Source organism: Ahaetulla prasina, chromosome 17 (assembly GCF_028640845.1).
Source record: "Ahaetulla prasina isolate Xishuangbanna chromosome 17, ASM2864084v1, whole genome shotgun sequence".
NCBI lineage: Eukaryota > Metazoa > Chordata > Lepidosauria > Squamata > Colubridae > Ahaetulla > Ahaetulla prasina.
Genome location: NC_080555.1, coordinates 784,217 through 801,699, shown reverse-complemented (window position 1 = coordinate 801,699; position 17,483 = coordinate 784,217). Strand labels below are relative to the sequence as shown.

The window sequence follows — 17,483 nt, the reverse complement described above, 5'->3', positions numbered from 1 at the left end:
GAATCGAGGCGTAGGTGAGCAGGATGAACCAAGCTGGCCCAATGGGGGTGGGGACTGTAACTTGAGAAGAAAATTTGCCCCCCTACACCCTAGGTAATTTGGCCTTTATCAGAGTCTCTCCACCCACCCCCCAAATGGGAGGGGAGGGTCTTTAGAAAAAGAGAGAGGTCAAAACTGGGTGCAAGGAAGAACGCCAGCCAGGAGGGGCTCCTTGGGGGCCGAGCCAGGACCCTGAAGATCTTCCCTCCCTGGAGGGAACGGCTGCGAGTTCAAATTCCGCAAAGGCTCATGTCTCAGAAGGCCATTCAAGCAACAGGAGCCACAATAATCTGCCCTTTTGGGAGAAAAACACACGCACAAATACCAAAAGTGCTACAAAGACGGGCTGGGGTGGGGGAGCACCCCCTTCCCCACTAAGCAAACACGGTTCTCTCACCCCATAGAAGGGGCCGTGGTCCAGCCTGACCTGAGTTCAGATCATTCGGAGTTTGAGCATTGCATTCCTGATTTGGAGAGCCTGTTTGGTTGCTGAAATGCCCACTGCTCTCCAGCTGGCTACACCCACCTGTTTGAAAAGGACGAGGCCACCCCAAAACCTGCCCTGGGACCCCCTCCCTCCCTCCCACCCACCCCAACCCTCCTTTTGCTCCCCCGCGTGAAATCCATCCTTTGAAACTTCAGGTTTTTGCAAAACGCGAAAACGTTGAGTTTGGAGTCCTTCGGCCACGTGGCAGAATCGAAACACGACCGTTTGCAGGTTGGCCCTGGCAGAGAGGAGGAAGGGCCCCACCCGGGGGGGAGGACTGTTCCCAGCCGGTTGCTCGAATGGGTCTCTGCTCCCCCGGAGAATCTGTGCCCAAGCATTTCGCCAGCCTTTGGAAGCAGAATTCGGTTGCCCGTTGGCAGGGCGCGAGCAAGCCAGGACGGGCATCCTTGGTGGAGATTTCTTGCATAAGGAATGGGTGAGGCTGGGCTTTGCCGAGGCGGCCGCCTTCAAGGCATCACCCGTGAGGTAGGGAGGAATGGCCAGCTTTGCTACTTTGGGGCCCCTCGGGGGCCCCGGAGGCCGAAGAAGCTTCTGGAAGAATCTCGCGGGAAGAGAGAAGGAAGCAGGTGTCCCTCCAGCCAAGCCCCACCTGTGCCACCTGCGTGGGACCTTCCCTCTCACAAGGCACTCGAATTTGAAATCCCTGGGGGGTGGACGTGGCAAAAGCGACCTTCGCAGAGGGGCCCGGCTCTGGGTTCAAGTCACGCTTCTCCTTCCGCAGGGCTCAATAGTTGAAGGGGCCGGAGGGCTGGGCGGGCGGAGACGAAGGCTGGAAGAGAGGCTGGGGGGCCATGCCCGGCTTGATCAGCGAGACGGACCGCCGGATGCCGCCCCCGTGGCTGGGCAGCGGCCCCTGGTCACCGTAGCTGTGTTGCCTGGCCAGGAAGATGGCGTGGTGGCCCTCTTGGGGCAGGGAGCTGCCCGTGGAGTGCATGCGGGTCAGGAGGGCCGGGGGCAGCCTCCCCGCCTGGCCCAGGCTGTGCTGCCGCATCAGCAGCCCCCCACCGCCCCCACCCACGTTCACCAGCTTCGGGGCGCCGCAGAGGGAATGTCTGTGGCCCACGGAGCGGCCTCCTTTGTCCGAGCCCAACGGCAAGGGAGCGTCCGGAGGGATGTCCAGCCGCCGAGGCAGCGTGGAGGTGTTGTAATATGGGGTGCCCTCCAGATTGGGCACCTTCGGCTGCACCCGGTTGGCAAAAGCCACGGCTGAAGGCGGGAAGGCGGGGGGCACGGAGCCCCCAGCCCCGTGGAGATGCTTGAGCAGCTCTTCCAAGGTGGTGACCTCCATGCCTTTGGGCAGGTGGGACGGCCGCACCAGCACCCGCTCCGAGTTGGAGATTTTCTTCTCGTCCAGATAGCCCCCCAAGGGGGCCTCGTAGCCGTGCAGGTGCCCCGGGAACCCTCCCGGGCTGGGGAAGGAGAAGGTGTTGGGCACCGGGGTGTGGAAGGGCATCGCCTTCCCCTGGGCATCCTTGGCGTTGTTGAAGTTCTGGTTTTTCTCCCACTGGTTCCGGATGGCCTTCATGTTCTTGACCGGCAGCTCTGGCGTGGATTCCGGTGTGGGCAAGGCGGAGAGTTCGGGGTGCTCTCGGACGCCGGGCTTGGCCGGGGCGCTGGGCAGCTCCTTCTCGCTGGGCAGCAGGGTGGTGTAGAGCTGAGGGGCGGCCGTCTCCATCAGCCCGTCCTTGGCCTGGCCACCTTCCAGCAGGGTGTTCATCTTGGCCAGGCTGCGCAGGGACAGCGGACGCGGGATGCCGTTCTCGGGGTCCTTGCTGGGGTGCTTGGCGCGCTGCAGGCTGTGGCTGCAGTAGCAGGAGACCAGGAGGCCGGAGAGGAAGGCGCCCAGAAGGAAGGCCACGAAGACGCAGCCGATCAGGAAGGTGAAGTGGACTGACTTGGCGCCGTCTTTCGCCTCCGACTCCTGCCTCACGCCTAAACCCGCAGGAGAGGAAAAGAGAGTCAGGAGGGACGGTCTCTCCCTACAAAGGCCAAACGGCTCGCCCGAGACCCCCACCGGGTTTCCGTCCCGGCTGAGCCAAGATCTCCAGAACTTCCCAAGCCATGCAGGGATGTCCCAGCCATCTCCCCGACATTCCTGGGGCGCACTGCAGCTGCTTTTTGATGCCCGCAGGGACCCCACATGGATCAAAAGGAGGACCAGGGATTGCAATGTGGTGGAGGTGTTAGTAGGAGCAAAGCAGGCTGGGTGGAAAGGCTCTCGAAATCCCAGCAGAAGAAATAGGGAACTGGGATGGTGCAGGAAGACCCACTAGTTCCCTCCACCCCCTCCCCAGGCCATTGCTGTGCCCCAAAACTTTCTCTAGGGGCCAGGATGGTCAGGAAGACAGCAATTGGGCTTCACCCCCAAAAAAGAGAGCCAATGTTGGTTTGGGTGCCCTGAGTAGAGGGGTGAAATCCAGCAGGTTCTGACAGGTTCTAGAGCAGGGGTCTCCAACCTTGGCAACTTTAAGCCTGGCGGACTTCAACTCCCAGAATTCCCCAGCCAGCAAAGCTTAAAGTTGCCAAGGTTGGAGATCCCTGTTCTAGAGAACCGGTAGTAGAAATTTTGAGTAGTTCGGAGAACTGGCAAATGCCACCTCTGGCTGGCCCCAGAGTGAGGTGGGAATAAGGATTTTGCAGTATTCTTCCCCTGCCATGCCCACCAAGCCACGCCCACAGAATTTCACCACTGCCTGAGTACACTGAGATCCGTTTCTGGGTCCATGCAGAGGTGCAAAGGAGCAGCACCAGAGGAGGAAGGCAGAACCTTGCAATGGGTGTGTGTGCACACACACGTGTTTACACACCCAGTGCAAGGTAGTCCAAGTGGTCCAGACTAAAACCTGAGTCGCTCACGAAGGGGAACGGAGACCCGCCCGGCTTTGATAACGAAGAGCTCTCCATTCCCAAAACCACAGAGAAATTCAGCCCCAGAAGGATAAAAATGGGCTGCGTGTTTTCAGGGAAGATGGAACCGCTGTTGATTAAAATTACTTTACAGAGGTTGTTGGGTTGTTGTTTTTTTCCTTTCCCCTTTTAAAAGCACAACTGAGTTTAATGAGCTCGCTTCTTTTAAATCGTGTAAATGGTACAATTACATAATAAGGAGATTCAATTAAAGGCAGCCAAACAGGTCAGCAGAGCCCTCATTTATGCCACGCTTGTAATGACCCAGAATAATATAATCCTGTTTCATGAGGGGGGGAAAAAAAACCCTTTATTTTCGCTGTGCCCGGCTGGAAAATTAAACTCGCTGACGTCAACCTCTCCTCCTGCCCTCTCAGGGGAAGATCTACCGATTTAACACAAATGTCATTCCTTCACCACTAATTTGATTATATTGACTTTTAGAGGGAGAAAAAGTGGAATATTTTTCTTCATCGTTTTTTTCATCCAAATCTCTCATAGCAATCTATTAATTGTCATCTGTACCTTTAAGGACCAAACCCAACAACTTAAAATCATTTCTATCGGTTAAATTTCTTTGTCTCTGCTTTCTGAATCCCCCAGTAATTATGCAATAAATATAAAAACCCACAAGCCGTGTTCGCAGGACAATCAGCTAAATATAAAGACGTAGCGACCACATTCATACAGCACATGAAACCTGGCTAAAGTTAACCTGGTTTGTTTTATTTGTGGCTTGGGTGCGCTGGCAAAAACCCAACCCGTTTGGATGACTAAACAAATGAACCCAAAAAATGCTTGGATCGCACATGATATTTGACCCGCTTGCAGAACTAACCCAGAAAATGGGTGAGTTCAGCAAGGAGGCTAAATGCATCGTGTGAACGTAGCCAGTGTGTACAGACGGCTTATGTGCAAGACGCAGTGTGCCAGAGACGCTGCGTAAAAGCGTTGGCGAGTGTGACTTTTTGTGCACGTGTTTTCAATTAAAAGAGGCTGAGCTGCTTTGCCTCACAACATCACCAAGGCGGCGCGTGGCTGGTTTGCCAACGTGGAAAAAGAATAGAAATGGAAGGAGCGGGGCGGGGGGGGGGAGACGGTGAACGGGAGACAAAGACAAGTCAGGAAACAGAGGAAGGGGCGAAGGAGGCGGCCAAAGGACCGAGCCAAAACACCAAGAAAAAGGAGAAATATTGGGGTGAAGAATGGCTGGATGTCTCTGTGTGTAAGTGTGCAAATGTGACACCGAATTAGTGAAGCCAGACACCACCAGCCCCATAGCCCTGCAGGCCCCTGCGTGGGTGGGGGAAGATCCATCCTCATCTTAGCAATTATGAATTGGAAACACAGTTGGGGAAAAAAAGCTGTTTTTTGTGGGTCATTTGTGCCCTTTTCAACTCACACATTTCCTAGGCTAACAAGGGCCCTGCTGTTTTGGGTTTTTTTTCTTCCCCCACTTGCAACCAAGACTTGGAACCGACTCAAATTTCCAGCAAACTGCAAACATTTCCACAATCTGTCTGGAAAGTTGCTTTCCGGGGGTGTTTTTGTTTTTCAAGATTTTTTAGAAACGTTTTCTTTTTCCAGTTGGCTTGCTAAACTTTCAGGACACTTCGGTTATGGGGAAGCATCTACCCTGCGTCTCCGTTCTCAACGGACCGAGCGGTGAAGTTTTGACTTTTTAGAAATTTATATATCAAAAGTTCAGGAAAATGTTTCAGCTCTAGAAATTGGATCCTTGGTGGTGAACCGTCGCCCTATAAATCTGGACAGCGTCAAAGCGCAAAGAGAAGCATTTCACTTTTTAAAAGTTTCAGCTGTTAAATGCATTTTTTCATTCAGACACAGCTTTTTCACAAGGCTTTTTCAAGACTGCTCTGTGTGTGTGTGTGTGTGTGTGTGTGTGTGTGTTTTGGGGTGTTTTTTTTGGTGGTGATGGGGAAGAGATAAAGAGAATTTTGCATTTTGTTTGGGGGTGATTTTTCTCTTGTGCTCCAGACCAGGAAAAAATTAGTAGCTTGCAAAGTTTTGCTCCAACTCTGCAGACACTTTATCAGTTGCCGAATGTTTTATCTCTTCCTTTGCAAAGTAATAAAAGGGCTTTTTACAAACAAAACAAAAATCTCAGAGTTTGTCTGGGGGGGCGGAGAGAGCTGGAGATCAGGAAGGAAGGAAAGAAAGAAATTTCACCAGTTTTATCTTGCCTGCCACAGCTTCCCCCGGTTTCTAGACAAAGCAAAGTCTGGGGGATTTTTTATTTTTTTCCCCAAGACAGTCTAAAGCAGCAACTTTCCATTGCATAAATGGGGCGCAATGGCAGTTGCGAGCTTTTCGGCCAACGCAAAACACCTGCAGACTGTTTCACCACAACACGCTGCAGCTCCCAAACACCCTCGAGATGCGTCCGGTCCTGTTCTGAGAATATGCCCATCCTAAACAGTGGAGGATGGTGGGAACCATAACCCCACACAGGTAGGAGGGGGGAGGGTCTGCCCACCGCCAACTCAAAACTTCTTAGCTTCGTGGCTGAGCAAGTGAAATTTTGGAAACCAACACAGGAAGATCCTGGCCGGTGCAAAATACGGGCCACGCTGAAGTCACCACAACGGAAAGCTAATGCGGGCGATAAGCAATCACAACAGGAACCCACAAAGTTGGCTGGGTTGCAGGAGAAAAATTCACCCGCCGCAGCCCCACGTTCGAATTTCAGCCTTTCTGGTGAGGACTGCAAACCCCCACCACCACCAAACCCACCTGCCGATGATTTTAGATTACAACCCTCCCCCCTCCCAATTTTAGCCTTGCTAGCAGTGGATGATGGGGTTTGTAGTCCCAGCAAGCGAGGAAACTACCTGGATGGTGTCTGGTGGTGGATGTTTTCTCCACTCAGCTGTATCTGAAATAGCGCCAGGCTGGGTCCTTCCTTTGCAGGCAGGGGCATCTCACAATCACACACCCGGCCCCTGTGCACCTCTGGGAGACCCCACCCCATGGCACATGCAGTGCGCAGGTCCAACGGTGCACAACCTCGCTCGCATGCCCCAACGTTCCAGGTTGTGGGTTAGATTCCCGCCTGCTTCAAGTTAGTGACCTCGTGCGGGCAAGCATTATTTGGGGGTGGGGAAGAGGAGCACCTCCTTACCCTGTGTGCTCACAGCCACGTGGAGGGTGAAACGGGGGTCCCCTGCACCAGGGGCTGGGCGGGCGCCGGGAGCCAAGCTAGCGGAGGGAGACCCTGGGGGCGCCTCTGAGGAGAGCCCGGAGGATGCTGGCGTGGTGTGCGCATTTCCTGCATCAGCAGTGACAAACACACCGTCAGGATTGAGCCTGTCACATTCCCCGAGCAAAGAGTGGGTAGCACAGAGAGCCGCCTACAACTTCAACACCACAACCCTGCAGGGTAGGCTCAAGACATTTTCTAGACCTAAAGGATTTGAACTCGTCTCTTCGCTCCATCCCAGTCTGGGGAGGGAGGTATATCTGTGAGAAGGGCTCCAGGCCAGGGGGTCTCCAACCTTGGCAACTTTAAGCCAGCAAAACTGACAACAAAGCTGGCTGAGGAACTCTGGGAGTTGAAGTCCAGAAGTCTTAAAGTTGCCAAGGTTGGAGACCCCTGTTCCCAGGCCACTTGTAAATAAAGGGGATCCACATGACCCCCCCAATATGGGTCAGTGAAGACCCACTTGGCCGAAATGCAAGTCCGGTTATTTGTGCCCTGAGCTGGGCACGGCCTGAACGACACTATCCAGGACCCAAAGGCTTGTTCTGTGTTCGAAACCTCCCTGAACCCTGGTTTCTCTCTTGATCTTTGCAACTGCCAGCCCTCGTGTCAGCCCACCCCCTGCCCAGAACCCCTTCCGGCCAGAAACTTTGCCAACTCCTTGCAGGGCACAGAAAACAAGCAGGGGAGGTTTGCAAAGATTGGGGAGGGGGACTCAGGGTGGGCCCCAGAAGATCCCATCCGCCTCATGCAGGAGGAAGACAGAAAGAGCATTTTGGGGTGCTAAGAAATACCTCCCCCCAATCTTCCTTCCTTCCTTTTCCCCAAGAGATGCCCCCACTCTCAGCCTCTTCCTTTGGCCCCATAACAATACCTTCCCCCACCTTCCCAGTCTCTCTCTCTCTCTCTCCCCCCACCCCCAAATTCAATCAAGGGAATTTGCTCCCCTGCTGTGCAATTAATGGACTTGCTTAGGGATTTAATTGCCTTCCTTACAAGGGATTAACTTCACAGTTGCCCAGTTGGGAGAAAGTTGGAGGGGAGGGAAGAGGGAGGGGGGGAAGAGACCGCTCCAGGGATCCTGGCTGATGGAGTGGGGGTGGGGGGGTGCTGTCCACATCTTTTCCCCAGCAAGCAAAGGGTGCGGCTCGGATCCTTCACTGAAGTCAGTAAGCAAGGAATTGTGTGCTGGGTTTGCTGTCCCATGGGATCCTCACAATGTGAGCAATGGCCCCCCATCTTCTTTGCAGAGGTTCCCCCCTCCCCTGAGAATCTCCACAGATACCACCACCCCCCGCACCCCTATTTACAGGCCACCCAATCCTCTTTTGCTCTACGCTCCCTGGAGGCATCCCCCCCCCTGCCCAAATGGACCAGAGACACGTTTCGCACACGGCACCCAAGACCATCTTCGGTTGGGCCCTGAATGTGAGATGTGTGGGGGTCCCCCTCTTTTCCAAAGGGGGTTCAGTCAGGGTCAAAGAAGGTGACTTTGCCAGCTGCATATCCGCAACATCTGGATGGATTGGACGGTGCAGCTAAACAGCTGCTCACCAGTTGCTTTGCCAATGCTTGAAAACTTTACCTGGGGTCTTTCAGAGCGGAATCTCCCCCCACCGTGGCAATTTGGGAGGGTGGAGCCAAGCTGGCAAGGTGAGAGAAACTTAACCCAGATGTCCGAAAGAGCCATGAATGTCAGTCAATGTATGTCTGTCCATCACACCCTAAAATGCACCATTGAGGACAGTATCTGTCAAACTCGGGCACTTTAAGAGGGGTGGACTTCAACTCCCAGAATTCCCCAGCCAGTTGGCTGGGGAATTCTGGGAGTTGAAGTCCACCCCTCTTAAAGTGCCCGAGTTCGACAGACACTGATTTAGAAATGGGGAGATGTGGCCAAAAAGCAGGAAGACAGGGTGGGTGGAAGGAAGGTGAACGATGAAAAAGCATGGGGGATGGAAGAGGAGACAGGGGCTACTGACCATAGGCCGAGTCACTGAGGCTGTCGTGTTCTCCCGTGGACGTCACACCGTCTGGAACGGAAAGAGGGAAAGTCAAAGGCTGAAGAAAAAAAATACCTGGCTCAACCAAAGGGCCCCACCTCATGAGCACAGAATAGAGGCAGCCAGGATGGTAGCAAAATGAAGGAGGCCCCATTCATTTCTTTGAATAGTGGCCTGTGGGCAGGAATAACAACTGGGGTCTTTAATTAACCCCAAAATGCTTGAAAAAATTTTCTTCTGGAGGCTGTTACCTTCCAGGCCACAGGTGCCAACTTGCCTGCTCGCTTCAAGCCACAAAATTTTGATCTCTTAGATTCCAGGCAAAATAGGGGATGGGAACAATTGTTTTATTTCAGCTTTTTTTTTAAAAAAAACAGCACAAATTCAAAGGGAATCATAAGGTGGCTGAAGGGTTTGCAAATTGTGTGTGGGCAGCAGGCAGTGGCTTTTAGGGTGGGGGGGTCTTCTCCAAAAGATTTCTGCTTCTCCAAATAGTCACCCACCTTGACAATTGGCGGAGGGCTTGATGGTGTTTTCCAGATCTTGCTCAAATCCGCTTCTGCAAGGAAGAGAGAGAAGAGACGCCTCATTAAAATTGTCGGCTGCTAATTAGTCAACTGGGCAGCATCCAGAAGGAGGGAAGGAAAGCAGCGTTCACACACAGAGCCCAGAAGGGACTCCCATTCTAAGCTGGCTTGGGTTCAGGATTGGCCAATGGGGAGAAGATTAGACCAAGATGGGGTGATGGAGGTTGGGGAAGGAAGACCCTGAGAGAGAGCGAGACAGAGGTCTCTTTGTGTTTACTAAAATCCTAACCTCTCTGTTTTGTTTTTTTTACATCAATTTTTATCTAAGCTGTTCGAAAAGCGTGTTTCTAGTCCTCATGGAAAGAAAGACAAACACAAGAAGCCCCCCAATCTAAATTCAAGTTTTGGTTTCTAAATTCCAGGCAGAATAAGGAACGGGAGTCGTTTCGTTTCAGTTAAAAAATAAATAAATAAAAAACAATTCTTCTTCCGGAAGGAATTCAAAGGGAATAATAAAAGTTATCAGGATAGGCAGCGCTTAAAAATAAAACATGCAATGCCTTTGGTTGACCTGATTTCGTTGCCGAAGTTTGCACAAGTCCCGGAGGGCAGCCAAACGCAGTAGGGATCTCGGGAAGCCAGGCAGCTCCTGCAATGAGAAAATGAGAGGAGGGGAAATGTTTGCACGCATCTGCTCCCCCCACTTAGAACTGGGGGTGGGTGGGAGAAACCTGCTTTACAGGGTTGTTGTGTGCGCCGACCCCCACGTTTCTCGAAGGAGAAGCATAACTGAGAGGAGGGAGAGAAGGGTTTGGTTCAGTGGTAAAATCCCATTTTTTTTACTACTGGTTCTGTGGGAGTAGCTTGGTGGGCGATGCAGGGGAAAGACGGTGCAAAATCCCCATTCCCACCCCACTCTGGGGCCAGCCAGAGGTGGTATTTGCGGGTTCTCCAAACTACTCAAAATTTCCGCTACCGGTTTTCCAGAACCTGCTGGATTTCACCCCTGGTTTGGTTCCCAGCTATCGACCACAATAGAGCCTCCAGAGAGAGGGGCAGTCTATCCCAGAACAGCACCAAGTCCTTTCTTTGAACTCCAAAGCCTAGAAATGTCCCAAGGGATCCCCTCCCCCCCCCAGGCACCCTTCCCAGGTTCCCACCCACCCACCCACAGTAAGGGGAGATGCCAGGCCCCTTGACTCTCCTACCTGCGGCAGGTGCTGTGGGACCCACAGCGGCTGAGGGGCATCCGCACCACGCAGCCGGAGAAGGCTACATAGAGGGCGTGGTTCGCCTTGTCCAGCTGTAGCCCCAGGACCTGTCGGTCCTCACGCTTCACGCTACACCTGTGCAGGTAAGGCAGAGAAGGGCGGGCGTGATTTCTCCCACGCTTGGCAAACTCTGGACTGCTCGTTTTGGGATTGGGGAGGTGGGGTGGGGGTCAGCCCAGCACACGGCAGTGGGAAAAACCAGCATTAGAATAGAATAGAAGAGAAGAGAAGAGAAGAGAAGAGAATAGATTAGAATAGAATAGAATAGAATAGAATAGAATAGAATAGAATAGAATAGAATAGAATAGAATAGAATAGAATAGAATAGAATAGGAGTTTTTTATTGGCCAAGTGTGATTGGACACTTTAAATTTAAACAATTTAAAATTTAAAAAATAAATTTAAATAATAAAAATAAAAAAATAAAATTTCTCTCTCTCCGTACTTACTTACCTATCTCTCTTTGTAGCCTATCATAGCATCTATCTATCTAGCTCTCCATCCAGTCAAAAGATATACCTTCTAAGATTGGGGTGTCTTAGGAAAGAGGGGGAGAGAGCAGGGGGGGGGACCCCAGGGGAAGACGGCCTCCAGAAGCGGCTGCTGGAGGAAGCAGCCTTTGAAAAGAGCTGAATTTGAAAAAAAAACAGAACGGGGTTGAAAATGAGCAGAACTTCACACAGGTCTGCGAAAGTGACGGGTGTGTGTGTGTGTGTGTGTGTGTGTGTGAAGCCCCAGGTTCTGCACCGATTTCTGTTCATGCTTTTTTGACTGCCAAGCGGGATGGGCCACTGAATGCGGGGAGCCCAGCTCTGTGCCCTGTGGGGCTCCTACCGGGAGGGCTGGTAGACGGAGACCTCTTCCAGGAGGAGGGTCTGCACCGAATGGTTGCCGGTGGGCCGCGAGAGCACTTTAAGCACGGTGCCGTCTTCCGAGCCCAGGAACAGTACGGTGCTGTTCCTGAAGGGACCGGCGGAGGCGTCCACGGCCAGGCGGGTCAGCCGGTACCTGCGTGGGGAGGGAGAATGGGAAAAAGTGAACCGCGTCATAACAGCGAAGGGCCTTGAGGAAGAAGGCTGCGGAAGAGAACCGCTTCTACCTGCTGGAGGTCTTGGTGAACCAGGGCTGCTCGGCCACCGAGGCCACAGCTTCGTCCAGGAGAGGGTGGGACTTGATGAAGCTCAGCGTGGCGTCAGGAAACTCGTTGGAGGTTCGGTACCCCGAGGCTTGGCCCACCCCAGAGCAGCTGCCAGGTCTGCAGAGGGAGAGACACCCCCCCCAAAAAAATAACAGGAGGCAGGTGAGAGAGATGGTGGAGCCCAGCAGGCAGGTTTCCTGTTCTGAAACACAGCCTCGAGACACTGAGGACTAGAAACCTTGCTCTGGTTATGAAGAAGCGGCTGGTGAGCCTTGGTTTATCCTGCAGCATCGGTGGCCCCGTTTCCACAACTCACCTAAGAGGACCAATTAAGCCATTCAAGGGGATTGTGACTTGGGGCACAAATGGGTGTATTTGCATTTTTTTTCAGACTTGACCTCCAGGCTTTTTTAAAGTCTCTTTTCACGAACTGGTAACTCAGAGGTTTCAATTTCTCTTAGGAGCTAGAAACTTGATTGGGAAATTTAGTTTGGAGAGATGAGAGCAGAGCGCAATTCGATCAAAAAGGTCTGGGGAGTAGAAGGAAGGAAGGCAGGCAGGAAAGAAGGAAGGAAGAAGGGAGGGAGAGAAGGAGGGAGGGAGGGAGGGAGGGAGGGAAGGAAGAAAGGAAAGAAGAAAAAAAAATACCTGGGGGTCGGGACTTTGTCCTCGGAGATGGGGGTCCAGCTGGCATCCGTGTTTTTCTGTTCTTTGAACCTCCCACCAAAGACCCTCTCCACTTCGTCCATGTCAAAGGTGCAGACGGCTGAGCCGGTGATGCTGGGTTGAAAAAGGGAGGCCCCCCCAAAACAACCTCAGAATCGAACCTCTCAGGTCCTGAAAAGCCGGTCTGAAATATCCCTCTCTTCAGGACTCGCACTCGGGTCCTGCCCGGCCGAGCTTCCAGAGCCGGACAGAGATTGCGGCCGGCCAAGCTTACCTGTTGGACTGGGTGGTAAAGACGCCGAAGACGGCCGGCCGGCCATTGACCAGAATGACATCTGTGACAGCTTGAAGGACGTCGAAGTAGAAGAAGGCATCCCCGGGGACCGAGCAGTTGAGCCGGGCCTTCAGGAACGACGTCCAGTACTTCTCCAGCACCCGTGGGGAGCCCCCCATGTCGTTCTTACAGACCCTCCCCACGCGGGAAAAAATCACCTGAGATTTTTCCAGAGGAAAAGAGGCAAAAATTAAACCCCTAGAAATCCCTTCCCTTTGGAGACCTAGCAGAGAATAAAACAGGCAAAGCAAAGCCTCCATGTGCAGGAGCAGCATGCTTCGAGTCCCAATCCAATCTCTCCAGCACGAAAAGAGGATTAATTGAGGCATGAAGAAGGGAAGGGCAACCCGTGGCTGTTTTAAGACACTCGCAGGCCAGGTGGAGCCTCCACAGAGAGAGGCAGTCTCTCTTAATGTCACAAATAAAAGCAGGGGACCTTTTGGGAGAGTGAATTTGGCCCTTCCTGAAGTGGGGCAGCCTGGCACTCACCCGTCCCAGCGTGGTATATTCCACAGAAATTTCACGGAAAAAGAAATAGACATACTCCTTGTATTCCAGAGCGTGAATAAAATGAGGTTCTGTGGGAAGAAAACAACACTGAAAAGCACGACAAATTTGGCACAAGGATGAGCATTTTCGGAGCGAGGGGGAAGGGGGGGAGAAGGACCCGACGGTCTCTGAGCACGTGCAGAAAGCCAGAGAAGGTGAAGGCAGCTTAGGGGACGTCCGAAACTTCCTCACCTCGTAACCACTTGGAGTCGTACTTGACCGTCCTCAGCACGGGGCTGCGCTCGCCCAGACTCCGATAGATGACGGCATCGCTGGCTTGGAAGTCGGCCACGGTGGCAGAATAAAGGTTCCCGTCTGGAAAATGGGCAAAAAGGGGAGGAAATCTATGGGGCTGGCTGGTCTGTGGGGGTCACAGCATCCAGGACCCACTTCGTTATCAGCAGGGGAATAGAAACAGTTCCCTTCTCTTTCAAATCCTTCGTTGTTCCGAGTCCCCATTTTTTCCAGCCTCTTTTTCCAAACACCACAAATTGCTTCTCGGTTCTCTCCCCCTTAAATCGGGCTAATTGCCGACCCTGCTGCCACCTTTCCTTGTTCATTGATCAACCTCTTAATTAACTCTATATTTAAGTTATTTCTGTGGCTGCCCACCTCACCCCAGGGACGCCGCTGGGCTTCCAAGCGCGAAAACAGTCTGGCGTGGAGTTTGGGATCACTTTAAGGAGATGGAAAAATGGATTTAATCCAGGGGTGAAATCCAATTTTTTTTTTTACTACCGGTTCTGTGGGCGTGGCTTGGTGGGCATGGCAGGGGGAAGGATACTGCAAAATCTCCATTCCCACCCCACTCTGGGACCAGCCAGAGGTGGCATTTGCCGGTTCTCCAAACTGCTCAAAATTTCCGTTACCGGTTCTCCAGAACCTGTCAAAACCTGCTGGATTTCACCCCTGAGTTAATCTCCCCAAGTCTATGAAACAGTCCGAGGTGTGTGTGTGTGTTTGTGTGTGTGTGTGTGTGTGTGTGTATGTGCGTGTGTGTACAGAGATGTGGCTGTTTCAGAGACAAACCTACCCGCAAAGATGGCCACGTTGGTCTGCTTGGTATCGAAGGGGCATCGCGCCTGCCCGTTGAGCTCCTCACCTTCCTGTTGAAAGTCGCTGATCTAGTGGCCGAGGGGAAGGGTCAATCAAAGCCCCTCTTCCAGGGGAAGAAGCCCCGCCTCTAAAGATCCCCGAAAGACACCCCCCACCCAGAGTCTTGATGCAGGCCCAAAGCCCCTCCCTGGCAGTGCCAGGACAGCCAATGGGGTGGATGCAGGGTCCCCCCCCCCAAAAAAAAGCCTCCCTCGCTTCTACCTTGTACGTCCGGCACACCGGGTGGAAGGCGTTGGTTCCGCAGGCCAGGAGGGTTCGGTCGTTCTTGGGCACCAAAACTTTGATGTAGTTGTAACATTCGTCCTGGGGGTTGGGAGAGAAAGGTCAGCCCGATGCCCAGCGGCCGTGGGAGAGTGCAGAGGTGGTGCCCGCTGAATGGGGCGCTCTTACCCGAAGCTTCCCCCGGACGGCACAGTTCTCCACATCCTGCGTCTTCCAGGTGAGATGCTGGGAAGGGAAGGCAAACATCAGAACGAGGCAGAGAAACCCGGGTCAGACTGCAGAGAGCAACAGGGGTCCCTTCGGGGAAGAGATTTAATGCAAAGGATCTCTAGGTTGGCCCATAAAGGATCCCCCCCAATAAAAGGTAGCCCTTGATTTGCAAAAGTTCATTTAGTGACCATTTGAAGTTACAACGGCGCTGAACAAAGTGACTTGCAACCAGGGGTGAAATCCAGCAGGTTCTGACAGGTTCTGGAGAACCGGTAACAGAAATTTTCAGTAATTCAGAGAACCGGCAAATACCACCTCTGGCTGGCCCCAGAATGGGGAGGGAATGGAGATTTTGCAGTATCCTTCCCCTGCCACGCCCACCAAGCCCACCAAGCCACGCCCACCGAACCGGTAGTAAAAGAATTTAGATTTCACCACTGCTTGCAACCATTTTTCACACTTACGACCACTGCAGCATCCCCAGGGTCCCGTGGCAACTGACTCATATTTATGACAGTTGCAGAGTCCCGGGGGGTCACGCGATCCCCTTTTGCGAAGCCAGTGGGAAAGCCCGCTTCACTTAAGAACGGTGTGACTCATTTAACAGCTGCGGTGATTCGCTTAAAAGACCGTGGCGAGAAAGGTTGTAAAACGGGCAAAACTCACTGAACGACTTGTCTCCTTTGGTAACAGAAACCGTGGGAAACCGTGGCCGTAAGTCGAGGACTATCTATAATGGCACCTTGCAGTCTTGGCTGCATGATCAAAGTTTTGATTCTGCCAATTTTGGAAATGACCTGAAATCCACCATCCGCTGCCTTCTAAGACAAGCCAAACTAGGTTTAAATCAGCTGGCTCCCACCTGACATTCCCCCAGAGGGAGAGATTACAAGATTGCAATCATGGGGGGGGGGCGTGTGTGTGTGTGTGTATGTATGTGTATATATATATATATATATTTGCCTCTTATATATATATATATAAGAGGCAAATGCCCAGGTCTCTGTATTTGTAAGCCTGGAAATTGTGCGCACAAAAATTAAACGCAAACGGGGGAAAAAAGCCAAAATAAGGAAGGAATGTGGGGAAAAATATCCAAAAATTTGATATTGGGGCACGAACAAAGGAAAACGGTACTCAAAAAAGACAAACAGCCTCTCTGACAGACCAATTTTTTCCCTGCAGACTTTGAAACAAACTTTCTCGCTGGAGCCCAAACAATAACAACAAAAAAGAACAATATAAAACATTTGGGAAAACGTTTACAGGCCGGTAGAAAGTGAAAGGGGTGACCCTCCTCTCCAAAGGCCGGTCACCAGCAAGGACATCCAGCTCACCCTCGTGGGAGAGAAACTGCTTGTGGTCTGTCCGAGGTCAAAAGCGAAGACGTGGTCCCTAAAATCCAGAAAGGGGACGGGGGGGGGGGCAGGGAAGAGGGAAGGAAGAGAAAGAGAAAAACAATCCTTGATTACCATTTAAAAGTATCCAGAGTGGAAAAAGAGTTTTGTTTTATTTGTTTTGTTTGTCTCCAAAGCACCTGACCACGGTAGGACACGAAGCAAAGGGAGGAAACTGATCAAGGAGAGAAGCAACTTAGAACTAAGGAGAAATTTCCTGACAGTTGGAACAATTAACCAGTGGAACTACTTGCCTCCAGAAGTTGTGCATGCTCCAACACTGGAAGATTTTAAGAAGCTGTTGGATAACCATTTGTCTAAAGTGGTGTTGGGTTTCCTGCCTAAGCAGGGGGTTGGACTAGAAGACCTCCAAGGTCCCTTCCAATAGAATATTCTATTCTATTTATGCTTTTGAGCTGGGAAGAGCCGCCGATTTTTAATCTTGGCCTCCAAATTTGGTGGGAAAGAAGAAGCAAAGGCGAGAAACCTTTCAGCTCTGGGTGCTAATTTCTATTTTCCTGCCCAAATCTTTAGCCTTTCGCGGTGGGTTCTGCCCATCTCGGGCAGGGAATTGGTGCTTCTCCTGAAATGTTCACTCCTGCCGCCTGAATTTAGGGACGCGCAGCCCAAAAATTCACCTTTTGGCAGGGCTTTCTACCCCAGAAAGAGGGTGCAATGCCCTCCCCTCCAATGCCAGCTTTTTCTCCTTGCATAAAGGGGTTATTCTTCGAAAAGAAAGCATCCCTTCTTCCCCCCCCCCAACATTTTTCTTTCTCCACTGCACATGGCACACGTCTTTGGCATCCAGGATGGGAAAGGAAAGAAAATAAGAGGACCGAACCCCGGAGGCTGCAGACGGCTCTCCTTTCCCAAAACTGCTCCCCGATGCTTATTTTCAATGGGGGGGGGTCTGAGCTGCAGGGAAGGAAGATTCGGACGGTGTGGCGAGAGACCCTTGAACCGTCCCCCACCTCCTCCTGTTGTGTCTGCGCCCCCCCCCCCCGAGCCAGGCCCCCTGCCAGAAAGTGACTTGGAAAGTGAGGGGGAAGGGCCATCAGGACTTACCCCTGGAGCACCGGCTTCCCTGGCTCAGCTCCAGGAGCCAGAGGCAGGTCAGGTGGAGGAGATAATGAGGCCTCCGTCCCCTGACTCTTCCCCCCCAGGCCACACCTCCAGACCCAGCCGATGGCAATCAGGCCTGGCTGGACCCTAGGTTTCATAGGCAGGAGAGGCGGGAACAACAGACGCAGGGGTGAGGCAGGCCTAGGAAGTGCTGAGTCATGGAGCCACACCCCACAGGATATAAAAGCAGCAAGGGCTGCTATGCCTCTTCGTAGCAGGCAAATCAACTGCTTGACTAGAGCTGAAGTACTGTT

At 52.5% G+C, this 17,483-nt stretch overlaps 1 protein-coding gene across 2 annotated transcripts in view; it reads right to left on the bottom strand.

Annotated features, from left to right (window-relative positions):
* Positions 1-17,483, bottom strand: part of LOC131186421 (semaphorin-6C-like) — a 17,735-nt gene continuing 252 nt past the window's right edge. Inside the window, exons 2-17 of one of the 2 annotated variants that reach the window (XM_058159970.1) lie at positions 16,048-16,105; positions 14,669-14,725; positions 14,480-14,581; positions 14,196-14,286; positions 13,355-13,477; positions 13,103-13,191; positions 12,554-12,771; positions 12,262-12,393; positions 11,575-11,730; positions 11,310-11,483; positions 10,413-10,550; positions 9,776-9,853; positions 9,181-9,236; positions 8,657-8,707; positions 6,597-6,743; positions 1-2,479 (exon numbers count right to left, since the gene is read on the bottom strand). In XM_058159970.1, coding sequence (XP_058015953.1) covers positions 1,272-2,479; positions 6,597-6,743; positions 8,657-8,707; positions 9,181-9,236; positions 9,776-9,853; positions 10,413-10,550; positions 11,310-11,483; positions 11,575-11,730; positions 12,262-12,393; positions 12,554-12,771; positions 13,103-13,191; positions 13,355-13,477; positions 14,196-14,286; positions 14,480-14,581; positions 14,669-14,725; positions 16,048-16,105 — 2,878 coding nt within the window. In that variant the 3' untranslated portion in view covers positions 1-1,271. Of the gene's footprint in view, positions 2,480-6,596; positions 6,744-8,656; positions 8,708-9,180; positions 9,237-9,775; positions 9,854-10,412; positions 10,551-11,309; positions 11,484-11,574; positions 11,731-12,261; positions 12,394-12,553; positions 12,772-13,102; positions 13,192-13,354; positions 13,478-14,195; positions 14,287-14,479; positions 14,582-14,668; positions 14,726-16,047; positions 16,106-17,172; positions 17,343-17,483 lie in introns of those variants that run through there. The other variant, XM_058159971.1, reaches the window with a different exon arrangement.